We start from the raw sequence: 19,480 nt of genomic DNA, 5'->3' as shown, positions 1-19,480 counted from the left end.
TTTGTTGTTTCATCTGTAGTTCTAATTACAAACCAATGTGTGCTGGGGGGCGGGGGGGGGGAAGGTTAAGAAAAAGCCAACGTCTAAACATGCTGCCCTTTCCAGATAAACATTTAATAATCGTTACAATCGCCATCACTCTTGATTCTGATGTTGGAAATTAGCCGTCGCGGCCCATAAATCAAGACCAAAACCCACAACTTAACCATTTCCCTAAGTATTAACAACTCAGTATATTGTTGAGTAGTCAGCCTGAAACGGTCAGGGGGGCCTAGCCGGCAATTTTCAGTGAGACAGTCAGGCGTGAATCTTGAACTCACTAAAACCCCCAGAATGGTCAAATAACTGAGGTTTCCATGGGAACGAGGTAAAAGGTAGGTGGTGAGAGAACAAAGGCCGCGCGTCCCAGTTCAGGGCCTCCCGGCCCGCCGGCCGCACTGGGGGCGGAAGCGGCGGTGTGCCAGGGTGGCGGGCTCCGGGGTCGGTGACCCACACCGCCGCGGCGCTGGCGCCCCTCTCCGGGATCCTCCCCAGGCCGGGGCACAGGAGGACGCCGCCGAGACTGGAAGCTCGTGAGAGGGGACGCAGGGGTCGAAGCCTGGCCGCCGCCCCAGTGAGTGAGCAAGCGACTTGTGAATCACACTGCGAGCCGTCACCCGCCAGGACCGAGATCACGCGGCTCCTAGGGCCGGCTGAAGCCGCCCAGATGGAGCACGCAAGAGAACGGGGAGGCGGTGCGCCGGGGACAGAGCGCGACGTCCCCTGCTGTTCCAGTCTCTGAGGGGCCACCGTCCCCGCCAGGCCCCGCCCCCTCTCGCTTATGTAATAGGGGCGCGCTGCCATTGGCCCGCGCGACCGGAAGAGGCGCAGGCGCGCGAGCGGGTGGGGGCGGAGGGAGGCCGCGGCAGGAAGGCCGGTGGGCGGGGGCTGCGCTGAGCAGGCTACGCTGGGGCGACTGGGAGAGCTGTGCGGCGTGCGCGAGCACGAGGTGTAGTGGCCTCCCCCTAGGCTGAGGCGGCGGCGGGCGCGCGCGGCGGCGGGTGCGAGGCGCGGGCTGTTGTGCTCCCGGCTCTCCCCTTTCCCCTCCTTGGCGGGTGGAGGAGGCCGAAGCGGTACTGGGCGCGCTGCGCTCCCCTTCCTCTCCCTCCGGCCACCTCCCCCGGCCCTCTCGCGCTGCGCGGTTTCTCCGACGCAAGACTGTCCCGGCCCGGGTGAGCGGCTGTGGGGCGGTGCTGACGCCGCAGGACTCCTGGGAGCCGGGTGGGGGCCCTGCCGGCGGGGTCGGCGGGGACCGTGGGGGGTCATCGCGGGTCGCGAGGGGCCGCCGGCCTGCCCCGCCTCCCTGGGGGCGGCCGAGCCCGTCCGGTCCCGGCGCGGGCCGCGGAAGGACGGGAAGCTCGGGCGTCTGCCAGGCCCTGCAGGTGGCCGGGTCGCAGGCCGGCCGCGGCGGCGGAGCGGTAACCCGCCGGCGACAGCAGCTGGTCGGTTTCTCGAGGCTGGGGCTCCCTGTGGCCGAAGGGGCCGGGTTTCGGGCAGCCGAGGCCTCCAGGAGGCGCGTCTCGGGCCGGGGTCCGTGAGGAGTGGCGGGTAGGTAGGGGTTGTGTGGCTCTGGGTGGCAGAAGAGAGGAGGGAGCTCTCCCAGGCGGGAGAGGCCGGTTTGGGAAGGAAGGCGCGCTGGGCTGCAGCTGGGCTCACCGAAGTGCTGGGTGAAATAGACCTCACTGCTGCTGCTTTCATCCTCTCTCCTCTGCAAAAGGGATGTATTTAAAAGGCTAGGGTCAGGATGTTGGTCACTGCTTGGGCCTCTTCGTTTTAGATGCTTGTGGAGAATGATCCTACTTCTTGGATCCAAAATCTATTTCTCTCTTACTCGTTTGTTTTGGTTTTAAGAGGATCTTTGGGACAGTGCTTACTTGTTGCCTCCTGTAAGAGCTCCTCATTTTGGAAGAACTCCTTATTCCCTCTACTGCTTCCCTCTTTGGAGCCCCCTCAGAAGACCAGACAAAATAAGAGTTATATTAAAAGCCAGCTTTTAGGTACTTATAAAGGACTTCTTGCTCCTCCGTTTGTTGCATTTAGTCAAGGAGAAGTTATGCTTGGTTACGCTTAGATCTTGTAGAAAACTCAGCTGGCTTGAGAGTAAGTCCTAAGTCGAGCTGTCCAAAAGCAGGTGGTTTGGTCGTTTGCATTTCTGCTTTCAGAAAGGAAATCAGTGCAGCGTGTTGCTAGAACTTAGGGGCCTACCTCAGGCGTTTAGACTGATTCAGTTTCCCTTACCTGGTGTTTTCTGTTTTAAAAATAAGAACAAGCAACCACAGTCTTCTATTTATTAAAACTTCTATGGCTTTTTGTTACTTTTGTTAGATGACAATGAAAATGGGTTAAGTGTATTGTTAATGTTATATTTGAGGAGAAATGGTAACTGAAAAAGTTAAAAATAATGTGTATCTAATGGCATTGCTTTCTACAGATCACTGCATGAAAATGTTATCAAAATAGCTAATAACTTCTAGATATCAAAGAAACATCTAGAATTAGTAGCTTACCATTTTATAAGGTTTTTTTCCAATGTAAAACAATTAAGAGGTTACCCACACAGTGTATTAACATACGTAGCATAGCATACATCGTGTGGAAGAGTTCAGATCTATGAGAGAACGGAAGTATTCTAACATAAGGTATTGATACTAAGGCATTGAGACATTAAGAATGCTATAAACATTAGGATGCATAAAGATTGAATACCTATCATCCAAATAATACAAAAGTATCCAAATCTGTTTCCATGGAATTGGTTTGTAAGCGTGCCATAAACAGACTTTAAAAAAAATCATTTCAGCTTGGAATTAATAAGAATTTGGTTTTTAAAAAATAACAAATGATAGTCTTCAAGGGCTAAGACGTCTGGTAATATTTACCTTTATTTGGTGAGAATGGGGTTCTTATATTAGGCTAGCATACTAAACATTTTTGTAATTTGTTAAAATATTCAGCCAGCTTCCTAGAAAAGGATTGATCCTTCTTTATATTTTGACTTCTGGTTCAGTGTTTAATGCTAGTGGGAACTCGTCCAATTGATGTGTTTATTTTTTCAGTTTCCCTTTTTCTTTTTGGGAGAAGCTCAGGTGTTTTAATGAAATGCTTTGACCTCATACCTGTTAACTAGTTAAGGTTCCAGTCAGAAAAAGCTAGCACTGTTTTCTGGTGAAGTTATAGATCCTTTGTGTGTTCATGTCCTGCAATGACTTAAAAGTTTAAAATTTAATTGCAGTGCTAGTCAAAACTATCCATAGGAATTCTCCTTAGATCCTATTTTAAAGTATTTAAAAAGCAGCTGAGACTCATTATAGACCTTTTATGAACAGATTTAACTTGTGTTGTCTTAAAGGAGTCTTTAATTTTAATGAAAAAATAAAAGTAGTTCTTTTCCCTTAATTTTTAACCCATGTTCATTTCAGATAATCAGTAGTAAAAAGTGGTATCTTTCATTTTTGTAAAGGTACCCTTAATCTTATTTAATAATTTGTCCAGCAATCCTATGAATACCTTTTTTTTTTTTTTAAGAAGGAATAGCACAGTAGTTTCATGAAACCTGAGTATTTAAGAGAACGGTTTCCATTGCTCATATGAGCTCCTTTAGAGACATTAGATGACAGCTTTTATTTCTCTTAAAGTTGTAAGAATCTCAGGTCACACAGTGAATAGTGGAAGGGGAGAGTACCTTTGCAAAATGATCAGACAAATGATTGAGGAAGGGGCTAAACTGTTTCTGGTAAACTTTTGAAGACTACATATAAGAAAGTGTACAATTCTTAGGTGTATAGCTCAGTGAATTTTTACAAGTGAATCAACCTGTATAACCATTACCTAGATCAAGACACAGAACATTATCAGTACCCCAAAAATCCCCCTCATGCCCTTTCTTCCCAGCGTTACTTCATGGATTAGTTTTGCCTGTTTTGAACTTTATACAACAATATGTTCTTTGTATCTGGCTTCTTTCCTTAATGCTGAGATATAACCATGTTGTTTAACAATAGTTTCTTCTCTTTGAGTGCTGCATAGTATTCCATTGTAGAAATCTGCTACAAGTTATGTATCCATCTTACTAGTAGTAGGCATTTGGATTGTTTCCAGTTTTAGAAACAGTGTACCTGCACTTCTGTTGAATATATACCAAGAGTGGAATTGTGAGATTATAGAGTAGACGACTAGTTTTCTACAGTGGTTATATCAATTTATCCTCTAGTAGCATTGTATATGAGAGTTCGTAACTCTGAGAGTGTTATCATACTTAGATTTCACTTTAATGCCTCAACTTCTGTTTTTAGATATGGCTCGTGGACAGCAGAAGATTCAGTCTCAGCAGAAAAATGCCAAAAAGCAAGCTGGACAAAAGAAGAAACAAGGACATGACCAAAAGGCTGCTGCCAAAGCTGCCTTAATATATACCTGCACTGTCTGTAGGGTAAGGGGAATTGAAAGACAGCTTTCTCGTGGACAGTTCTTTCATTAGAGATTGGTTTGTATAGGTTAAAATTTTGCAAACATGGCGAGATAAGTGCTTTACTTGAAATAGGAGATTTGAGAACTGGTTGTGTTAGGAACCCGTCTTCATTTATCTGTTCAACAATTTTATATATATACGTATATATACATATATACACACACACATATATATGCTTTTTGTTGTTGTTGTTCACGCCATGCAGCATGCAGGGTCTTAGTTCCCTGACCAGGGATTGGACCTGTGCCCCCTGCAGTGGAAGTGTGGAGTCCTAACCATTGGACCGCCAGAGGAGTCCCAACAATTACATGTTTTGGATAGCTCCTTTGGCCAAGCACAGTTCTCTTGGTGTTAGTGAAAAGGAGTGAACAAAGCAAAATCCGTTTCCTCATGGAGAATAAAGATGTCTTCTTAAGGGCAACACTTTGAACTTTAAAAAAGGTCAGATTTACATTCTTAATTTAGAGCTATGTAATATACCTCTGGTTATATTAATTGGTTTTTTTTTTTTTCTTCGCTACATTCATAGTTATGATGTCTGCAAAACTAAATAGAGTATATTCACATTGAGAGCTTTTACTAGAATTAATGTGTTTTATTAGATTTGAAGAATAATCATAACAGCTGCTATTGAGTGCTGACCAGGTGCCAGACACTGATCGAAGTGTTTTACATGCATGAGCCCATTAATTCACATAACAACCCTATGGCATAAAGTACTTTTATTCTCATTTTACGGGAGAGTAAATTGAGTCATGGGGACTGAATAACTTGTGCAGGGTCACCCAGCTAGTATGCAGAAAAGCTAGGATCTAAACCCAGGAGGTCCAGCTCCAGAGCCCACCTTTTAGACCACTATACCACACTGCCTTAAAGAAGTTTTTCTTAAATTCCAAGCCAGGGTCTCTTTTTTGCCTGTTTGTTCAAGCTCGCTACCCTTGAAGTTAGTGAATAAAAGTGCCAAAGGAAAAGTGCATGGTGAGGTTGATCCAGTTACAAGAAACTTTTTTTGTTCCCCCCAAAGCCCTATGCCTAGGTAGAATTGGTAGTAGGGATGGAAAGGGATCTTGATAAGACTTGATTCCTGGACTAAAGTTTATCATTTATTGAAGTCATTACTGATGAAATAGAAGTTCCTAACTACATAAAAGTTCTCATTAATCTAAGAGAGGAAATCTATTACGTTAAATAACCTGTTCATAGTGAGCTTTGATATACTCAAAATAATAAAATTGAGCAGCTTCAGATTCTGTTTGGAAAGAGGCAAGGTAAAAGTAAATTTCGCTAAATTACTAATGAAGAAATACCTTGACCTAAAAGTATTAGAGTAGCTCATATACTTAAAAACTCAAAACAACAAAAAATGTTTATTTCATGTTTTGTCTAATGTAATGTGCTAAAGAATAATTGAAGGTCCTTGCCTAGGTAAGTCAGTATCGTGTAGTATTTGAGATCTGAAGTACCTAGTACTAGGTTAACCATAGGTATTGGACAAATTAATCTCTAGGTTTTAGTTTCCTTAGCACATAAAATGAGGATAGTAGGACCTGATTTAAGATTACTGGAAGGGGGCTTCCCTGGTGGCGCAGTGGTTGAGAGTCCGCCTGCCAATTCAGGGGACACGGGTTTGTGCCCCGGTCCAGGAAGATCCCACATGCCGTGGAGCGGCTGGGCCCATGAGCCATGGCCGCTGAGCCTGCGCGTCCAGAGCCTGTGCTCTGCAACGGGAGAGGCCACAACGGTGAGAGGCCCGTGTACCACAAAAAAAAAAAAAAAAAAAATCACTGGAAGGTTCTATGAGAATTTTGGTAACATGCTTAACATAATGTGTTTGGTAAATGTTACCTATTGTTTACTGTTAATCAGATAAGAATACTTCATTCTGTGTGACCCTTTATATGTGAAATGTGGGAATATGCTAGGAATTTCTTTGTTACAGGGTCCTTTTTCATATGCCAGCCATTAAGTTATAGGAATTTAAAAGTGTTTTGCAATAGTTGTCAACCGTGAGTAGTCTCAGGACTTTAAAAGTTAGCACATTTTTATTTCATGAATCAGGTCTAACTCTTCTTTTTTGCACAATTTTTTAAATTAGACACAAATGCCAGACCCTAAGACCTTCAAGCAGCACTTTGAGAGCAAGCATCCTAAGACTCCACTTCCTCCAGAATTAGCTGATGTTCAGGCATAAAGTTGTTTACAGGTAATTGACCTTTTCTTCTTTTCGTTCGTTAATGGCAGGGCTGTATACGAGAGCAGAATTATCTTCTGTAATTGTAAAATTGATTTCTGTCTTCTAGCTGAGACTTCATTACTGAAGTTAATGTTTAACTTTACAATTGTTAAAAGTCCATTTTCCCAGACCATATCCTTTCAGTGCCTTTGAAACATCCACGTTTTTAACCACTGTAGGCAAAAATGGCATGAGGTGATGCTGGCCCACTCTGGTCCAAGAATGGAAGAAAGTTTTCAGTTTAAAGAAAATAACTATTGTAAAGGTATTTGAGGGTCTTGCTCCCAGAAAGGATGCAGACCAAAGTTTATGAGTGCTTTTTTGCAGGTATTTTACTTAGAATGCTTAGTAGAGCTTCTGAGTACATTAAAATGTAAGGCAAAATGTAGGCATTCACTGTATAAACTAGGTAGTTGCTTGAAAATAATCAGTTTATACTTTGTGTGGTTGGATTTTTTTTTCTAAATGGTGGTGATGGTATATGCATGAGTATTATTTTTAAAGTAAATCATCAAAGATCTGTTTATAAAAATTTAGCTGACAGATCTATCAGACTAACTTCGTAGCTTAGGCATGTTGTGCTTTTTTTTTTTTGAATTTTATTTATTTTTTTATACGGCAGGTTCTTATTAGTTATCTGTTTTGTACATGTTAGTGTATATATGTCAATTCCAATCTCCCAATTCATCCTGTGCTTTTTTTTAAAGACATTTGAAATGCATATAAATCACATTTGTGTAATGCTTACGTTCACCGAAAATCTTGCTTATGTTTTGTAGGTGAATTCGTGACACCTTTGACTCTTCTCCTGTCTCAGACCTTAGGTAACAAACCTGCAGCTGCTTTTCTAACAAACTGTTGATCAGCAAAAATAAAGGGGCTACAGAAACATTCATTTTTATGCTGTTCCCTTTTGGGCTTCATGCAAAGACAATTCTGTGTAAATGTACAGTTGACTCTGATTTGGAAATCTGAAAATCAGTCCATCCTTGTTATAAAAAATTTTTTTACAATTGTAATTATATTGATGTTCATATTGTATAAAATAACTCATTTAATAAAGTAGTACTTTGATTTTACAACATCACAGGATAAATGGTTCTAGAAATTCTGTTCTAACTTTCTACATTATTTGCCTTATAAAAATCTAATGAATTCATCAGCTAGAATTGCAAGCGCAATTCTTATCTCCCTTTCTAAGTTCAGGGGCATGTTCATAGTTAAACTAGAGCAGACTCATTCATGAAATCTGTGCACACGATTTTATTGGCAGCTGCTGGCCTAGGTGAAGAATGACTTACCTGCTGCCTTAGTATATTGCAATCATGTGTCATTTTCCCCTCTGATTGTTTCTTGTGATTGAGGTTGGAATATTTAAACTTGCTGTGTGACCTGGCTATACCTGCCAGCCAGGTCTAGCTTGTAGATAACTGATAAATTCCTTAAAGTGGTTGGATTGTCAGTCAGCCCATCTGAAAAATTAGGTTCTGAAGTATATGCCACAATGAAGTAATTAGCCTACTGTTCAATACAAAATATGATGGAACATATGTGAACTGGTAAAGATCTATCTTTTATAAATTATACTTGACTCTTTGAAAATGGTTCAAGTTCTTTCATTTGAAATTGAAATATAATTTTCAAAGGAGTTTTTGGAAGTTAATAACAATTTGGCCAATTTATGAATGGATTTTGCATTAACAGAAAGATTGGAATGGCTTGTGACTGGGTTAATTCCCAGAACCTTCTCCTTCCTTTCCTTTTTAAGTGAGTAGTTGATTTTTACTTTGTTCTGGTTCCTAAAATCAAAGGCTGTGTACAGTATGACTTCCGTCTGAACTAGAAAAATATTAAAATAGGCCAATATCCACATTTTTTTGGCTCTAAGGATGGGGAAGTGGGTTGGTTCCGATGAATGAGGTAAATGCTACCCAGTTAAAACAGACTAATTTGGGTTTCTTCTAATTTGCTTTTGCCAACTATTAATACAAGTGAAACCGCTGTAACTCAGTTTAAATTTTAAAGTTGATAGAATAGGAAGAACACTCAAATATTTACTGGTAATTGCTTAGAGCCGCAAATCTGATCCTGCGGATTACAAAGTGCATTCCCTCTTTCTGCTGTAACTCATCACTGCATTTGTTTTGTAACTGTACATATTCTGCCCGCCTTGTTTGTCTTCACTGTAAGTTTAAAATAAGATATTTCCAAGGAAAAGCTTCAGTGGTGATAGTTCCTTAGTAACTCCTATTATACTCTTACTTTAAAAATAGTCATTTTTTTCATGTATTTGATTTCCTCAGTTTCAGATTTATTATTTGTTAATTCCCAATATGTTGGTTACCAGAACATTAGAGTTGGCCTAATTGCTTATAGTGGTTATTAACAGAAGTTCTGGTTAAATTACAATTTAAAAGTTTTTAAAAGTGCTTTGAGCATATGTATGTTTATGTTAGTAACAAATCATTTAAAAACCTTTTACAAGTTTTGGATTAATTTTTGTTTTATTTGTTTTATTGACTAATTCAGAATAAAAGCTTTATGTTCTTATATTTAACCCTTTTTTTATAAGCAGCTGAGGACAGCATATTTAACTTTAGATCTCAGTGATAGGGAGATGGCTGCATTGATGTAGCATAAGACATTAATTCTTTCATGCGAGAATTATTAGTGCAGTCCCCATTTTTTGTGTTCGGCTTAAATCGGTGTAAGGGGAAGATTACAATTTTTAAACATCCTCATTAATTTGAAGATTCTTTAACAGATCACAGCAAAGTTCATTATAAAACTGTTATGGTGTCTTCAAAGACTTGATAAAATACACAGAATTGCTCCTTTTGTATTCTGTATTGCCATTAGTTGCCAAAAGGAACGGGGTTAAGATTAAACTTGTTTCCATTCTCCTTCGTATGCATCTACATCCCCATGTTTAACTGACACACTGGGGGCTCAGTTGTGTGCTGTAATGTCTTATTAAAGAAGATATTAAAGAAAACTAAATTAGTCTAATTTCTTCTACATTTTAGGAAATTTTTATATTGCCTTTTCCCATTTTTTTTTTCATTTTTCAATTTAGAATTGTCTCTTGAGTGTAGAACTTGGTAGTTCTAAGGGTGGCAAGAGATTTCTTTCATTTCTCAAGGTTTTCCCTTTAGTCTTATCTGTTTGAGGTCTATAGAATACTTCTTAAGAATAAAAGGAAAAACGTTGCTTAGAACCTTGCTGTATAAATAAGTGTAAGCTGTTGGAAGGGGGAAGTAATTAGCTACTAATATAAAAATAATACTAAAACAAAAAATGCTTAGATCAGTTAATTGAATTGAATGGATGGATAAGTCCTTAAAGACATTGACTCAGATTTGAGATAACACTTTTGGTTTTATATTAAGATACTGTATAGCTAATTAATCATATCATGCTGGGATGTATGTAGCATGAATAAGATAGGCTTTACCAACATTACTATTTTACCCCCCCAAATCTTTGTTTTTCATTTTTTAAATATGTGGAATATACTGTACCTGTTTTAAAATGTGGTTAATGTAGAGGCCTTTTTCTATAATACAGTGATCGATCACAGTCCAAACTATAACTGACATACATTTAAGCCTATGAATCGGCATTCATTCATTTGTGCTAGAATTTTCGTTTTGGGGGTAGTTTTTGGTCTGGTTTAGTTTTGGTCACAGATAATATACTTTTTAGAGTGTATTGCAATGAAGATCAACACTAGGGGGTTGTGTTTACTGTGACTTTACATTCTGAGATCTTTCAGGCTAGCTTAATTTTATCTGTTAAAGTTTCAGAAAAACCTTAAGTGCTCCCAATGTGAAGATTTAATAAAACATCTGTCTGCTTGGCTGAGAAAATAGATGTTTTATTAATGAAAGTACAACCTGTCTTTATTAATTGTGGATTACCATATGAAACTGAAAATTAAATATCTTCTATTTTAAATGTTCTTTGGCTAAGCTGTTTACTAAGTTACCATATTTTTGGAGTTTTTTTGTTTGTTTTTGTTTTTGAACAGCCATTCTTTAGCTCCAGCTTTTCTGTGCGTAATATGGCTGCAAATTTAAAATCTGCACATATACAAACAGACTTCAGTCATTTATTTCTATCCATATGGGCATATCTATATTGTGAAGTAATTATGTTAAAAATCATATTCCTTTCTAATCATTTTTTAATTTATGAGCATCATTGTTCCTTTACATGATATTAATACTAATGGCTTAGGGTTTTGTAGACATAAGTACCTCACTTTATCACTACCTTCTGCCTTGTAAAATTCAGAATGGGACTTGCATTTTGGATTCTATTTTATTAAAATTTTAATTAGAAAATAGGCCATCATAATATTTCCTCTATAACGGTGTAACAGTGTTTCTCATAATGAGGTCTATAGCTAAGGTGACCATACCCATACATCCTGGTTTGCCAAAGACCACTTTGGCGTAAATATTGATTTAATATTAATTGATATTTAATATCAAAGTAATGTTATTTATAAGGTATCTCATAAATCTTAATATTGCCTCTTTTTATCACACGTGTCATCAGTTTATAAGGTCACCTGTGTAGAACAGCTGAAGTCATTTTTTTGGCCACACCGCACGGTTTGCGGGATCTTAGTTCCCTGACCAGGGATTGAACCCAGGCCCACTGCAGTGAAAGCACTGAGTGCTAACCACTGGACCGCCAGGGAAATCCCTGAAGTGCTTTTTTTTTTAATAACAACACCTTTTGTTAATTAATTAATTTATTTTTGCTGTGTTGGGTCTTTGTTTCTGTGCGAGGGCTTTCTCTAGTTGTGGCAAGCGGGGGCCGCTCTTCATCGCGGTGCGCGGGCCTCTCACTATCACGGCCTCTCTTGTTGCGGAGCACAGGCTCCAGACCGCGCAGGCTCAGTAGTTGTGGCTCACGGGCCCAGTTGCTCCGCGGCATGTGGGCTCCTCCCAGACCAGGGCTCGAACCCGTGTCCCCTGCATTAGCAGGCAGATTCTCAACCACTGCGCCACCAGGGAAGCCCCTGAAGTGCTTTTATAAATGTAGGTTTTTTTAAGAAAACTATGATACCCAGAAATCCTTACTCATTAAATGGGAATATAGTGTACTGGCAAGGTTTGTCTTTTAAAGGCCTTGAATCTATTTTATTTAGTTTTTAAAAAATATATCCTACCAAGACTTAAGCATCTGGTAAAATTAACTAGATTTTAAAACTATGAAATGCCTTTATTTACAGACATTCATATAAACTTTATGTTGTTTGTACCATGTTGTTCAGACTTTTGTCTCCTGATCATCCTTTCATCCAAAGGACTTAGGGGAAATGCCATTTGGGATTAGAGGTACTGCCTGTTAGTATAGAACACTTTTACTGAGGAAGAAAGGGAAGTGTGCAGCATTGGCTGCAAGTTAGACATCCGCTAGGCTAACAGTATTGAAAACTTAGGGCAAATCTTTTGATTTGATACAGGATGCTTCTACATATTATTTGACCTGGATCTCTGAAATTTTCTGTCTTATAAACTCTTACAGGCATACAGAGAAGTTGTAAAGATAGTACAAGGGAGTTCTTGTATCCCCTCACCCAATTTCAGTTTACCCTAATGTTATAATCTTACATTATTTTGTTTGTCAAAACTAAGGAACCATCCTTGGTATGTTACCATCAACTCCAGTTTATCTATAATATCCTTTGTGTTCCAAGATCCAGTCCAGAACATCATATTGTATTTAGTTATCGTTTCTTCTTGGTCTCTTGTGGTCTGTGTTTCTCAGTCTTCACTTTATTCTTTACGACCTTCACAGTTTTGAGATGCATGGAAGTATGTTGTAGAATGTCTTTCAATTTGGATTTGTCTGATGTTTTTCTTACGGTTACATTGGGGTAACAGGTTTTTGGAAAGAAGACCACAAAGGTAAAGTGCCTTTCTTACCATCTTGGGGATGGATGATCCCCACATGACATCACTAGTGATGTTAGCCTCTGTCACTTGGTTAAGGTGCTGTCTATCAGGTTTCTCCAATGGAAAGTTACTATTTTTTTCTTTCCATATGCTATCTTTTCAAAGTAGGTCCAGCGCTTACTCAAGGGGCGTAGGGATTTAGTTCCACCTGCTGGAGGGGATAATTTAGAATTCTTCCATAAGGAAGATTTGTTTCTTCTATGCATTTATTTATTCAGTCACTTATTTATACCCATATGGACTCATAATCCAATACTCTTATTTATTTTTTTATTTAAAATTTTATCTTTTAATTTATTTTGGGCTACATTGGGTCTTCGTTGCTGCACGCAGGCTTTCTCTAGTTGCCGTGAGCGGGGGCTACTCTTTGTTGCGATACATAGGCTTCTTATTGCTTCTCTTGTTGCGGAGCACGGGCTGTAGCCACGCAGGCTTCAGTAGTTGTGGCATGCGGGCTCAGTAGTTGTGGCGCACAGGCTTAGTTGCTCCGCGGCGTGTGGGATCTTCCCAGACCAGAGCTTGAACCCGTGTCCCCTGCATTGGCAGGTGGATTCTTAACCACTGCGCCACCAGGGAAGTCCAATACTCTTATTTATTTTGTTGTTCAGTTTATTCTGGCTTTGGCCATTGGGCGCTCTTTCAGATTGGCTCACACGTCCCTTTGACATGCCCCATCCCTTTTTGAGCATTTCCTTATTACTACAAGAAGCTCCTGGCTGATCTTTTATGTCCCCTGCCCCAGCTCTGGAATGAACTATTTCTCCAGAGAGACCTGATTGGAGAGTGGTATTTTTTTTATTGAAGAATGGTATTTAGAAACCAAGATCTGGACACGGTATGAGGGTTGTTTTGTTTTGTTTTGTTGTTTTTAATTATGAATGTTGAACTTTTTCCCACCATTAGCTAAATATATCTGTGGGTTGTGGGGAAGAAAAGTATCATTCTCCCAGATCTTTAGGTGGTGGACTCTGAGTGAGTACTTTTCTGCCCATGATTATTGAAGTGTTCTCTTTTTAAAAAATCTTTTGTCATTAAAAAAATTTTTTTTGTTTCTGTTTTCTTAAGGCATTCTAAGTTACCAACATATTTGTTGAGAGTAATATATGTGAAGTTGCTTTATAAACTAAAGCATTATATAAAAGCAATTTATTATTATAAAATATATAACAAAGGTCCCTAATCTTTAGAAATTAAAATGCATTTTAGGAGATAACATATTTACGTAATTTTAGGCTATAGGGTTAGGTGCTTTGTGTGTCTTATAGGCAATAACTTCTACAGGAATATACAGGAAGGAGATGATGTGTGGGTTGGAGAGTTTGGTCTGTGCCTGGAAGGATGGGGAGTCACTGGGGGGGAGGAGGAGTGAATAAGGGAAGAAAAGTGAGGGTGGCTGAGTGAGCAAAAGCTCAGGCAAGTACATAAAGTTTCTTTGAGAGAAAGTGAGTAGGCCAACCAGAGCATAAGGCTTGTGAATGAGAGCCTTTGAGCCCATGGGGTGAGAGCGGGGAGCAGCATTAGAATGGGACTGGATTGTGCGATGTGCATACCCTGCAGTGAATAGTTCATATTACTGACAACACTGTGGGGATACTTTCAGGGTTTGGGGACAGGGGAGTGACATGTTATTAGGTTATTAGGAGGATTAATATTTAACAGTGAGATATGCTGTTGGTACTGTTTTGATAGAGATCTTTTTTACAACCTCTTGCACTTTCCTTGTCCATAATTTAACTTTGGATCATTCAAGGTCATTAAGAATGCAGATTTACAGGTAGAAGTTTGCTCTGCTGTAGTGCAGTGGTACTGCTAGGACCCAAAGAGCTGTGTTTAGGGCTGTTTGCCTCTGCTCTAAATGGTCCCAGGCTACACACAGTATGTTTCTTTGTGATATTTGTTGTCTACTTCATCATAAAAGTGATACATTTTTATTATGTATTGAATTCTAGAGAATATATTAAAGTTGAATTTTAAAAATTCACCATGACAAAAACTTTTTGGTGAATATTCTCTCTCTCTCTCACATACACACACATGTGCATATGCATACATGCAAATATATTTTTTAAGTTAATGCATACTTTCATGTCATTTTTTGCACATTATGTTTTTGTACTTTGCCGTTTCACATTATAACAAGTGGAGTGTTTTTTTCATGTTATAAACTTCGTGTAAGTGAATTTTTGTGGCGGTATAATGATCCATTGCATAGATTTGCTATAGGTTTTTGTGTTGTTTAACAATTCCTCTGTTGTTGATCATTTAGGTTTTCTCAAATTTATACAGAAGGCTTTATTTCCGTTTAGAGTTAAGCATCATAAACTTTAAAGTTCTTGCAAGGAGATAGGGGATGAGATTCTGAAGAACGTGTAGTAGTTTATTAAAATAGAAGATGAGAGAACCTGAGTTGAAGGCTGGATAGTATAGGGGAGCAGGTTACACTTGACCTTGAATGTTTTTGCATCACCTTCATTTGAATACTAGCGCTTTTCCATGAATTTGGTAGCTTAAGCATGGTGTATTTCCTTAATTTCTAGTGGAGCCTGAGCATCTTAATTTGTTAACCATTTATAGTTCCTATTTTTGTGAATTGTCCATTGCCAGTTTATTTGTTGGGGTCCTCTAACTATATTCAGTCTACTATCCACAGTAAACTAAGAAGAACTGGAACTTGCCAGGGGACAATAGATAGCTAGGGTTGTGAAACCCATAACTTATTTTACACAAAGTACAAAAATTATAGGATCTGTCTACACTATTTGCTGGACATCTTAACAGATAAAGTATAAAACCACAGTTTGCATTTAATGCACATTTTCTATTCAGGGCTGATGAAAGTTGTTTTTGATTTATTGATACCTGCCTGTTAATGAAGAAATAGGTCAGTAATTTTTAGTATGTTAAGTTGGTTCAAGTTACAGTAACAAAATTGCCTTTTGTGTTTCTAGATCTCTCTAGATTTCTCATCTTCATTTAAGTTCTGTTATTTCATAATTCCATATATGGATTTTCATAGTAGCAAAATAGACTGTATTTAAGCCTTGCTTTGAATAGCCAGGAGTATTTCTGATAGGAACAGAGTTCCTTCCTAAATAGGAGATTATTTAAAGCTGTAGTTAAATGACCCATAAGAAAAAGGTCAACATCTAGGTTCACATTTAGCTCTTCTTTTCCCTAGTTGAGTGAACTCGGACAGGTTATTTCACCTTTCTGAGCTACGGTATCTTCAGTCCCTTTATAAAATGCAGAAACTAATACTTACCTCAAAGAATTGTTCTGACTTAAGGAGTAAATGACATCCTAAGTATGAGTACCTGCCGAGTCATTGGTGCTCAGTAACTGTTAGCTTTCCTCCCACTCTCTTCCTTTCCCCTCCCCTTCTACGGAAATGTAGTATTCAGTACATAATGTGTCTCACACATACCCTTCTTATTTTTTGCCTGTTTCTGCTTGTGCTTTTTCTAACTGAAATGCTTTCTCTTCTCTCCATCTAAGCCCAGTCTCTTCATGTGGATGTAATACCATCCCTTCTTCAGTACTCAACTCAAATGCTGATTTTTTTTTCTTGAAGGTCAGCATTTTTAAAAATGTACTAAATGTGGGAAAGAGGAGTACACAATATACGTGAAACATGACTGCAAACTGTTAAAAATAGTGTCAGGAGACTAAATTTTAGAAGGGCAAAGTTCCTGAGTTAAACAGCAATAACAAGGCATGGGTGTTGGGTAGCGCTGCCTTAGCAAGTCCTATTTATATGCCATGTATTTTGTAAAAGTCTCACTGTAAAAATGAAACAAACCCAATATGATGAAATACCAAAGGGACACATGGTCTCATTGAGTTTTCACTTGGCCTTGATTAATTACAACTCAGAAAGCTATAAGAATTTGTAGAACTTGACATTGTTGAATCTGAACTACTGTCATTCTAGGAAAGTGATACAGATGAGAAGATACCCAGAAGGCCAGAGATAGGTAATTTGTGTCTTGATTTTCAGAAAGCACAAAAGAGAATATTAAAGGATGTGCAGGATTGTAAATGTGCTCTTAATCTCTAGGTAAAGACATACTTATCTTTTTACTGTGAACCTCCCTTTTCCTCACTTGGACTAAATTCATGTGTAGTTCCAGTCAGACCCCTTTCCTCCGAAGCTGTTAGGTGTCTCCCTTGCCCACCAGGTGCACACACAAGCCTTGGCTGTGACTGAGTCCTCCACATCTGGCCCCAGCGCGTGCTTAGCAGCCAGCCTCTTCCACTGCCGTATTTGATCCCATGCTCCTGCTACAGTGAATTGCTTGCTGTTCCTGAGTAACTCTCACTACCCCTTTCTTGCCTCCACACAATTTTTCTGCCTCTTAATTAGAGTGCCACCTTTCTTCTCTTCTGTTCCTCTGAGGCCTGTCTCTAACTTTTCCTGACACTGTCCAATTCTAACTCTCATAGCCACTTGGAGTAGTCTTTTTTCAGCATTATTTGTACCATTCTTCTAGGATCCTTAAGAAGAGGAATTGGCTTATTTGTACCTACTTGAATGTTTATGGCAGAGCATGCAACTGTTTTCAAATGGAGCTTTCCCTAAATTGCAAGAAACCATTCTCATTGCTTTTGTGGGTTATTTTTTTATTTTTTTTGCGGTATGCAGGCCTCTCACTGTTGTGGCCTCTCCTGTTGCAGAGCACAGGCTCCGGATGTGCAGGCTCAGCGGCCATGGCTCACGGGCCCAGCCGCTCCGCGGCATGTGGGATCTTCCCGGACCGGGGCACGAACCCGTGTCCCCTGCATCGGCAGGCGGACTCTCAACCACTGCACCACCAGGGAAGCCCTGTGGGTTATTATTTTAAAAAACTTTTTTGGATTTACTTTTTTAGATAACTTAAGCCATAAAGAGTACTTGTTACAGGCAATGCTGTACATGTAGAATACTTTATAGTTTGCAAAATATTTGTCCTTTTATGAGATGCATTTAAAAGTACACTTGAAGAAATCAAGAGACAGCTTGATAATATATCTTAATTTCAGCAAGGCAGAGTCATTTATTGTAATCGTGATAGCAAGATTTCATATAGGCAATAGTACATTTGAGTGGACTTTAATTTTGAACTTCTGTTTTGATGTGTTTAATAGTTATTTGTCAACATGTCAAGTTCCATAAAGCTCTGTCCTGTCCAGTTTAAATTGTGTGTGTGTGTGTGCGCGCGCATGCGCGCGTACGTGCATGCGCATGTGATCAGTTTATGGGGGACACAAAGTATGGAGGGAAGCTAAAAGAGAATTACAATTCAGAAAGATTTTGGGCTGAAACATAAGTAAAACCAACAAGAAACAGTTTAGGTGGGAGAAATGTAAATCTAGTTAGGATTTTTAGAAATTGCATTTGCAAGTCCAAAATATGGACAGGAATCCGTCTTGGCATTTTTTCACGTGAGAGCCAATGTGTTAGTTTATTGCAGGCTTTTTATGGGTCAAGCATGATTTCTCTGCCTTAGAAGGTGGGAATGCAACCTTGGTTTAGAACACATTAATTACACAAAGCCATCTTCATTCATTGATTGCCAGTTCTCATTTGCAACTGGTGATTGATTTTGGGTGTCTTTGTTGTTTTTAAGTGAAACATTGCTTAGCTAGGTTCCATTCAAAGGAGGAGGAGGTCGAGGATGGTGAATAGACAGTAGCCCGTGTTAGCAGCTTTCCAGGCATCTCCCTTGCAGTGTTTTGCTGTCCTAGGGGGCAGATCTGAAGCCATGAGTGGAGATGACTTCATTGTAAGGAGAATCATTACAATGCCTGGATCTATCCAGTAGCAGAATGGCTTACCTAGTGGAACGAGCATCTGTTCCCCAAAGTTCTTAGCAAAGGTGTTGCTGATCATGTCTGGGACAGTGCATCTGGATTTCCTAGTACTTGGCAGGAGGTAAAGTAGACAGGCTCCGAGATCTCTTCTTACTCCACAATCCTGTGATATCAAGTAATTCACAGTGCTGGGGGCGCTTGGATTGTTCTGTATTTCAATCAAGTTTTATCAAAAGGAAAATAGAAAAAGTAGTGGGAAGAACTGCTCTTATTGTTGTAACATATAAACTGCTTCATCTTTATTTGTCCTCATCTTTCTCAGTTGCTTATAAATTTTAAATGGGAATATTGAGTGAGGATCGGAGACAGGACGCCTTCATCACATTTGGATTTGAGATGTGCATCTGACAGCAGGGTGTATTTACGGTCAGTATTTTAATAGGCCCTTAGATGTCAAACTTAGTTTAGAGGTGCTTCTTTTTATCACCTGGCAAATGGTATTGTAATAATATAAATATAGTGTGTCAAGACCATTCTTGATGTCAGTGGACTCCATACTTAAATAGCAAATTCTGTCAGTAAAAAAAATTCTATACACTACTAATGTATTTATAAATCATATGCGTGTACTTTTGTTGTAATTATAAAGCCTTCACAAAAAGACATTAAAATAGGATAATATGAAAAAAAAATTCTAATATTTTCTTTCCACATACCAGTAGATGATCTTGCATTAGCACCTGAAACATACATACCTCACTTTGGAAACCATTGCTCTTTAGCATAGAACTTGGGATCTTGGTTTCCCTTTTGTTTTTAAGCTGAAGAGTTTCTAGCAACTTACAGGTGCATAGATCTATGTAAATTAATAAAAGGATATGAAATGTAAGAAGGGTCCATGCTGTGTATAAAATGTTTTGCAAAGCATGTGAAGAATGTAAGATGCATGCCCTTGAAAAGTAGACTGGTAAGGGGCGG

The 19,480-nt window shown here is 39.4% G+C and overlaps 1 protein-coding gene across 23 annotated transcripts in view; it reads left to right on the top strand.

Annotated features, from left to right (window-relative positions):
• The first annotated feature begins 461 nt into the window (after positions 1-461).
• ZNF706 (zinc finger protein 706) overlaps positions 462-19,480 on the top strand; it is a 48,123-nt gene continuing 29,104 nt past the window's right edge. For 10 of the 23 annotated variants that reach the window (XR_007472545.1, XR_007472538.1, XR_007472544.1 and 7 more), the window contains exons 1-4: positions 4,332-4,468; positions 6,603-6,710; positions 7,520-7,564; positions 18,825-18,928. Coding sequence is in view for 4 of the 23 variants with exons in the window: in XM_049700329.1 (XP_049556286.1) it covers positions 4,334-4,468; positions 6,603-6,698 (231 nt within the window). In the remaining 19 variants the exon portion in view is untranslated. The other 13 variants (XR_007472546.1, XR_007472539.1, XR_007472536.1 and 10 more) reach the window with 5 other exon arrangements.

This window comes from Orcinus orca, chromosome 17, assembly GCF_937001465.1.
Source record: "Orcinus orca chromosome 17, mOrcOrc1.1, whole genome shotgun sequence".
Lineage (NCBI taxonomy): Eukaryota > Metazoa > Chordata > Mammalia > Artiodactyla > Delphinidae > Orcinus > Orcinus orca.
Note: the sequence above shows the minus strand (reverse complement) of the source record. Positions and strands in the feature narration are given on the sequence as shown.